We start from the raw sequence: 8,901 nt of genomic DNA on the forward strand, positions 1-8,901 counted from the left end.
GTGGAGGAGCCTAATCTGCAAAGCAAGCATCAGTTAGCTCTACCTCCAGTTGCGTTCCAATGCTGGCTGGTGAAACACTTGCGTCTGAGCAGGTTAGACCATACCAAAATGATAATTATGCAACTGGAGTACATCAGTCTCTGGTAAAAGCTCACTGTGTGCAACCGTTATTTCTGCTGCTTTCTTCACAAAATACACGCACAGGGAATTAGCATCATATATTGAAGTCTTCTTATGAAATTCAGTCAAACAACAGCTTCTTAATAAGATTCTGGAGATAATGTTTTTTCCAAGCGGAACTTCAAACTCCCTACTGCCGCTTTGGACACTGCCTCTGATGAATGTGGTATTGCCTACAGCACACTGGAGCTTTTGACAGCGAGTAAAACCAAATATAATACTAAGTCTGGAAAAAAATACTGCCCTTCAGAAATAAACTGTCTATCTTTTCAGTCATATTCTGAAATGAAAAATATTAGAATACTGTGGAAGAGCCCTAGCCTCATATATTTCAAGTTCACTGATACCGAGAGCTAATGGTTATCTTGAGTGCCATCGCCTTACAAAATTCCCTGCCAGGTCTCAGCCACGGGTCTGGGTATGGCCCGGGGAAGCATTGTGCTTTCAGGGGTTCACAGTCTACTATCAGCCTCGGTCACAGAGAAATTAACTCCCTAATGTGATTCTAGCTTTAAAATAAGAGTACCTTAATGGAGACAGCAAAATAAAAGTCTACTCTTTTTAAAAAAAACATTAACTTTCAGAGTGGTATTTTTATTTGTATGTAGTCAATAGTACACAAGTTCTTTCACAGGAATATAAACATAGCAACTTAGAAACATCCATACCAAACATCCATACTCCATTTCAAAGGATTCAAAAGCAGATGCAAGAAACTTCCCAGGAGGCAATGACAGGACAACCTGCTCCCAGGAGAGTTTCTGCTTGATTCCCATTGATGTAATGTTTGGCCGATTTCACAAAACATGAAGGCCCTTAGAAAAGTCATATATGTCTTACAGAGCGATCTGTATTTCTTACTTATAGATTTCTGTACAGTAATATTTACAATATATTGCAAAGGTTACAGTCTCTCTCTGATGCCTTTACTGCAAATACTTGCTTGCAGGCCATAAAACCCAGACTTTGTACCTTTCACTTTACACTACACTGACGGACATTGCCCCTTGTCACAGCGTTGGAGCACCTTGAAGCACTTGGGTGTACACAGCAGTTAGCACTGCACGCTCACACTCCATTTGACTATTTTAGTTTACATAGTTCTAGCCAAACAAAATCATTCAATTTATGACTTGCCTTTGCCCTCAGCCCCGGTTTTAGGTTTCCCAAAAGACTGGAAACCCAACTTCTGTTCATACCGCAATGGTCCCTTGACCATCGAAAAAAGTCTTGAGACTTTGTTTTGGAAAAAGATAGGTAGTAACTAGCATCAGCAAGTTTTTCTCATTTTGAGGGATATGACAGAAAGACCCAACAGAAGGAAGGAAAAGCCTTTAAATGTAACAGTAACAGGAGCTGAGTGAAGCCCAAGCTCCCAGTCTTTGGAAATAGCACCAAATTACCCATTCCCAAGAGGTACAGAGATAGCAGGACTGTCAGCTACTGTCCTTCCTGGCATACTGGGAAAGGTAGGTTATTAGCTTACCCGGGAGGTATTATTAAATAAAGGGAATCTATAGCTTATCAGAGGAAGATCTTAGACCATCTCTGAAGTAAATGACACCTCAGAGAGGTTGGGGTTCCTATCAGAGTTTGAACAAAGCCAGGGAAATTTTGCCACATGTCCATGTGGTAAGTCACCACAACCTTATTAAACTGTTCATAAAGATAAAAAGTGGCATTAAAAAAATAATCAGAATGGGCCAGTTCTGATTTCACTAACCTCTGCCATAAAGCCTTCATCAATTTTGAGAAAAGCTGATGTTCAGTACTTTCAAGCAAATTAAACATATTCCTTCCTAATATTGAAAACTCGTGACCTGTGCATCTGCCATCTTAACTTTTGAGAGCTGCTCAACTAAAAAAGTAAAAACAAACAGAAGTTTGAAAATGAAACCAAAAATTTCCTCGGACACAAAACAAAATAGTTCTTTTATCCTGTGGGGAGGCACTGATTTGTAATGCAAAAGATTTTTCCTGCACTCCAAGCTGTCTACTGTCGTGCGTATTTTCAAAGAAAAGCAGTCCTTAGCTCTGACAAATGCATATAAATATTTATGTGGTACAGCACCTTGCAAAGTGAGCATGAAAAGAACAAATACGGCAGCTTGTGTTCCTGACTAATAAACCTGGACTGTATCCTTTAAAAACCTGCACCTTAAATGCGTACGTCTTATCATATTAGCAGCATCTTGCATTGGAGTTTTCTGGGAATCATCCTTTAATAAGAATGTAACAAATAAAAATGCAAATTTCATTATTTGACGAAAACATCTCCACGTACTAGCTTCCCTCTGAGTTTGCAGAAGCTCACTCATGCAAACTATTTAGTTTTCTCCAAAGTGTAAAGTGGGTTCAACAATTATTTTATCTGGAATTGTTACCTGTCTATCTCGACAACTTCAGACATGTAGACTTTAGGACATAACACTAGAAAATGAAGACAAATGCCCTGCATTCTCAAACCGTTGCTGCAACTGAGAACTAACCATCCAGGGACTGACAAGCACATTTAAAACATATGGAAGTGCAACCCAGACGATCTTGCTGTGAATTTAACTGATGTCAACTAAACCTCTTGATGAGCGCTTCAAGGGCAACTCTTTCAACATGCAACACTTGTGTAGGTTAAAATAGGAAACCATTCCTCCCACCACCGGTGTTTTACTGAATTGTTGCCACTCACCCTCACCCCTTCCGCTCCTCCAGATATATCTACCGAGAGTAGCAAACACTTGAGAAACACCGCTCGAGTGCTCGCTTGAGCTCTGCAAGCACCCGGCCGTGCCAGCAGGTGTTTTGGGCCAGGAGAAGCAGCGGGGCTAGCTGCTGCCGTGCGGGCAGGAGGAATGCGAAGAATGAAAGCTGGAGTTTCTGCACTCTTCACACTGCAGGGCAGGTAAGCTGGACACCACATCCACAGTAACACAAAGTAATCTTCCCCTCTGCAGGACCGAGTCACCATTACGCCAGTGGGGCAGCTCCCACAGATGGGCACTGGTGCAACTGAAAGGGGAACTGGCTTTGGCTTTGATTAGGGGTTTCTTGCTTTTTTTTTTTTGGTTTGCAATGTCCACAAAAAAAAATGCTGTGGTGCAAGGCATTTTCTCGCAAGCAATGACAGATTGGGATAAGTGTCTGAGGCAGAGCCAGCAAATTCCGCGAGCTGTTGTAGAGGCCCCATTCACTACACAGATCATCTAAAGTAGTTTTTATCAGCTTTTAAAACACGTTTAGCTTGGTTAGTCCAAATGAAGCCTTTTATTGATGATATTGAGTAAAGTGCTCTCACCTGATCAGGATATTTATCCAGCACAACTGTGCCCTAACACGCCGTCTTGCCTAGCAGCGCAGGGATGCTGTCCGGCACATCCCAAGCACAGCCCTTCTCCAGACCCACGCTAGGGAAGTATGGCCTTACATAGCCTGGCATAAAGTTTCCTAACGTGATTCTGTAAGCCCAGTGCTCACTCACAGTGCATAAAATTAAAGGTGTTAAACCACAAGCTGCCAAACCTTGCAAAGTTTACAGTGTCAGAGTTGGAGACATATTGCAAACAAAGTGGAGGAGTACATGTGAATTCTGCCATCCTGTAGCAAGGCAGCAGCAATGCCAAGCCCTCCCGTGTTTTTGACTACCTGTTTCTTGGAACCGTGCTCCTGAAAATATTTTGGGCAGGGTTTTAATGGCCATTCCTCCAGGCTGGCTGAGCAAGCTGCGTGACAGAGCAACCTAAATGGATACAAGGTACTCCCATTTGGCTTGAATACTCTCAGAGAAAGAGAGGCTTGGCAGGGATTTAGCTTACAACATGTTTGCCAAGTATCCCGGATAAAGCTGCCACAGTTGGTCCTCACCAGCCAAGCAAACAACATCTAATGATGTCAGGATGAGCCCTGGTCAAACAGCCCTGGTAAGACAGAGCCTTTGAACGCCCGGGTGGAGCCTGCCTGCCTGCACAGAAACACCTGACCCAGAGGTCATTGCCACTTCATTCCCACTTTCTCCCCCCTTCCCTGTCAGCAAATTCTTTGCTGGAAAGAGACGGGTGCACAACACAGACCTTCTGTCACAGCCTGGAGTGGCATCCCGGGGCGGTAAGCTGCTGCTGGATGTTATCGTGGATGGCAGCTGCTGCCACGCGTCACTTTTCCAGGAGCTCTCCTTTCCCGCTGCCTCGCTGGGCCACAGTTCACAATCTCTGCTTGCCATCGTGCTCTTGGACACCCCTGTGCTTGTGACAAGAGTGAGGCTGCCAGGGGACGGGGGTGAGGGTAGGAGGCAACAATAAAACACTAAACTTGGACAAAGTAGTCATGAGCCAGATGAGGGAAGAGTTTCTTCCTGTGTCTGGTTTTGTTCAACTTCCAACTCAAGGATTCTGAAGAAAGAGGAAAAAAGAAGTGTCATTTATTATCACATCAGACAAGCAGAAGGTGATGTTCTAAAGCTTTTATTCAGCTGCTTATGGCTATTGGCAATGTAGTAAATTCCCCTCTCGGGAGATTTCCACTTGAATAATGAACATCCATTTAAGAATGGTGCTGAAACTGAGGACTGAATAATCTTGATTCAACCCAGGAAGGAGGACACAGAGTGGGCCCCCTTCTTAAGAGTGAAGCAGGACTGACAGCGAGAGGAGCTGAATGGCAGAGGTGAATCCAGGCAATGTCCCACCTAGAAGCAGCAATGCCCATCTTGCTGAGGACCTCAGTTTTCTAAACCTCACTATCCATGCTCAGACTCTGCAATCATCAACGTGTTAGGGAACCTGATCCTTCAAATAGCTGTTTTATTTACATGGTGCCCCACCGGGTCCTGGAGAGCTCATGAAAAATTAAAAGGACAACATAAAATATGAATGGGATGATCACTGGCTCATAAAAGCCCTGCAGTTCTTGAAAGGTGTTTTACTCAGAATGAATGCTGGATTTTAGAAAAATAGGTTTCTGCCTTTTTCCAAAGAATGTCTAACAATTTTCAAGCCCTGTGTAAAATGAGGAGCCTTTGAGGATGTGGCTGGGAGCACTAGGGAGAGCACATTGCTTCCCCATGGAGTCCACCACCTATTAATAACCAGTAAGCAAACTAAACAGACCCAAATATATGGATACAGTGAAAATATATACGTATAGTGTAGGCCTGAAAGAAAAGATGAACATTTGGGTATAAGGAAACACCAGTTCCAGAACTACAAGACTCATCTTGTGATCATGCGGTGATAACCACTCTCAGCTTAAATTCTGCCCAGTAATTGTAATGTTTAACTTATGACAGTTCTTGATGGCTCTTATCCTTTATTCTGGGTGCTGTGCACTGGTATGTTTTGCTGACCTTTCTGAACTTTCTTTTTCATGTGGTCTAATTGGTAAGCACATTCTTCGTTTTCAGGAGTTAGCCTGGAAGCAATCATAGCCCCACTGCTGAGGTCTATCAGCTGAGCGCCAGCCCCAGTATGTTTAAATCTAGGTTTATAATATGGACCCTATGGATCAGTGTTTCCAAACTACCAAAAATTTTGGTGCCAAAGGAAATTGCTTCCAGTGTAAAGCGCTCCCTTGTTCTAGGTATTAAAAATTATTGCAAAATAACCATATACTTGAATAAACTTGCTATTTACTTCATGGAGGTCTTTTCACCATCCTGTTAGGCTGTGTGCTATGAATTGTCATTTTGTCTCAGATGTCAAAGCCATTGACCAAGCCCACGCGAGGTTACACCAGCTCAACCCCTGGAAAAGACCTTCCCCCCTCCTGCCCTTGCCTTTGCCCTGGTGAAGCACCTCCTGCCCCTCACCTCTGCAGACTGCATGCTCCCTGGGGTGATCACCAGCATCTCCTGTCGCAACAGAGGCACAGCATGCTTAGCACCGTTCAAATGGATGTGGAAAGGGCCAACTGCTCCCTCCTGAGCAGGCTCCGCGGTGACAACCACGGTTCTGGCCCTGGACCCTACCCCCGACAAGGGTGTTCAGGAGCAAACAGGCTTTTATTTTGTTTTCCTTCATGGAAATGTGGTTGGTTTTGTTATGTGGCTCCTGCTTGCGGTGAAATCTGCCTCCCACCCTCTGTGTTTAGCAAGGCTGGCAGCTGCAATGAGCTTCACAAACCGCCACCTGCATCATTTTGCTTTGCGTGTCTCCCTTGCCTTTTATCACAGAAGGATGAGCAAGGAGAAATGATTAGCTCAGGAGGGCCCTTTCTTCTCTCTAAGGTAATTTGGGAAAGGATCTGTCACATAACAACACTTCTTTAAGTTGCCAGCTAGATACCTGACAATTGTTCTTATCTACAAGGGCTTGAAATGTCTGTGTGAAAACCACTCACTCGCCCTCCCTTCCTCCTCCCTCAACTAGCAGGAAGAAAATAAACTTTTGAGAAAACCCCAAATTTTAAAAGTGATCCAAATTTCACATATTTGAAACCAATTTCAAGTAAGTAAACGAATTTTTGCATATGATTAAAAGAATTGGGAGTGATAGTCCCACATCTAGGTAGGAAAGAGGCTCAAGCACTGCATGTCTCCACGTTCCTAAGGCCCACACTCTATCAACAGCTGTACCTACACTATACGATGTTCTTCTCACGCACCAATTACAAACTGTCAGAAAATATACACGTAATCCTCCATATCAAGGTCCGTTCATGCAATTTTTAAATACCACACTGTAAGCTGCAGCATTTGTCCTAAGGGCTTTGTGTACTGCAAGAAGAAAAAACTGTTATCTACTAGATCATCAATACCAAAGGCCCCATGAATACAGTTCTTTTCAGGAGATCAGATGCAAAATAAATACAGGTTTTATTAAAACCATGATATTGGCTTTTACCAGGGCTAAGTTTGTTCTGCTTCTGTCTGTGAAGTAATCGATTTCGAAGGCTAGATGCCACACATTTGTACTAATTATCTTTAGTTGAAAACAGTGAAGTACCCCTCTAACCAAGGAAAACCGCATAGCTGATTTCCAGCTGCCGGTGCCAAACCGCACAGCAAAACCCACTTGAGAGGAGCCAAATCCACTACAGTCAAATAGGACAGAAAACTTAAAGCCTCTGAAATGCTGAGGGGTCACCTGGAACAAACTTTTATGGTCCTGACAGAAAGCTGGGGATGGAAACCAGCGTGCTAGCAGGCACATTGACTCAGTTTTGCCTTCCTGATACTTGGGGGTGCCTGCATACAAACAGAAGGGGAATGGTGAGACTGAGGGAAAGTAAGGAAAGGGAAGCTGTAGTAGCATAATATAAATACAGTGTACTCCTAATTAGTAATAGTTTCAGTTCAGTCTGTTATCTAAGCAACTGTAATTAAGGGTTGAATACTTCTCTAAGTTTTTTTTCTAGCATTTAATATAGCAGAAATGAGAGAAACGAAGATATTTACAAAGCAGTAATCTGCAAAGTACAGACGTCTCTCATAGACAGCGACTCTAACTTCATGTGGGGGGTCTGATCTAAATCTGGCAAGCTTTATGCATTTATTTGTTTGTAGTTTGGTTTTGTAACGACCTGGGTTTCTGCTTTGCAAAAAGGCCATACTTGAACACGTAATATACAAAATACATTTTCCTTCTGCCCTTCATGAAAAGACTAAAATAAACTAAGAACAGTCAACCACTCGCTAAAGAGGAAAGAGAAATACTTAAATCGACAGGGCGAGGCTTTGCACACACCTTGAGTTCACCAGACTGCAATGCACGCTGAAAGAAGCCATCATGCCAGTTCCTGGATCATCTTGTTAGTCTCCTTGGCTTTCTTACACGTGTACAGCCATTTGATTATCCGAGCGTTGCGCTCGATCACGGAGGTGCTGCTCGGGACTTGCTCGGTGAGTTCATCCTCCAGCAGCCCCTCGTCCCCACTGTGCCTTGTGAAGTCGCTCTCGGACGTTGCCACACTGATACTGCGGATCTTGAAGGAGACGTTGTCGGACACCACAGAGAAGTTCTCTCTCCCGAGATCCTCGATGACCTCCTGCTCCAGGCCACAGTACTTGAAAAATGTATCAAACTCGGAGAAGGACTTGGAGAAGCGAGAGCTGATGTCCGACTGGGAGCGATGGAGACCTCTCCTCTTCACCTCCCTGACCTCCTCAGGAGGTATACTCGGTTTTGAGGCTCTCTCATGCTCTTTTGTACATACCCCTGGGGCTTCGGTGCTCACAGTGACGCTTTGCTCCGCTCCGTGGTCGCTCGGCTCACAGTCACTGTGTTTTGCTGAGAGAGGCTCTTTGCTCTCGGTGGCCGCGGCGTCCTCCATGACTCTGGGCATCTCAGGGGAAGCCAGCTGCTTCTCCTTTACAGACCCTTGGAAGATCCTCCTCACCAAGCTCCCCCGTGGGCCATCCTGGCTCTGACCTCTCCCAAACTCGCATTTCTGGCGGTAAATCACCAGGGAATCCGGCCGCATCTGCCTCCTGGGGGTGCTGCGCCTGGCTATGGGGGGGCCGTGCTGCAAGGGGGCCCGGCAGGTGTACACCCCCTTCCCCAGCTCCAGGGGTTTCCCTCTGCCCAACTCCCTGCCGGTCTTCCTGCTCTCCACCGAGCAGGTCTCGCTGCTGTTCTCCGAGGCCGAGCTCAGCAGGATGACGGGCTCCTGCTTGGTGCTGATCACCTGCTGGCTCTTCACGTACTTGGCCTTGTCGGCCGCCAGCCTCTCCACCGCACTTTTCCTGCCGGGGTTGCGGGCCTCCATCTGCCTGCGGAGGGACTCCGGCCCCCT

The 8,901-nt window shown here is 45.2% G+C and overlaps 1 protein-coding gene across 1 annotated transcript; it reads right to left on the minus strand.

Annotated features, from left to right (window-relative positions):
• Positions 1-7,893: 7,893 nt before the first annotated feature.
• Positions 7,894-8,874, minus strand: FAM110C (family with sequence similarity 110, member C). Its single transcript, XM_009887924.1, has one exon. It carries the CDS (start codon positions 8,872-8,874, stop codon positions 7,894-7,896), a length of 981 nt encoding a protein of 326 aa, XP_009886226.1.
• Positions 8,875-8,901: the final 27 nt, after the last annotated feature.

The sequence above is a fragment of the Charadrius vociferus genome, unplaced genomic scaffold, assembly GCF_000708025.1.
Source record: "Charadrius vociferus isolate BGI_N301 unplaced genomic scaffold, ASM70802v2 scaffold156, whole genome shotgun sequence".
Classification (NCBI taxonomy): Eukaryota; Metazoa; Chordata; class Aves; order Charadriiformes; family Charadriidae; genus Charadrius; species Charadrius vociferus.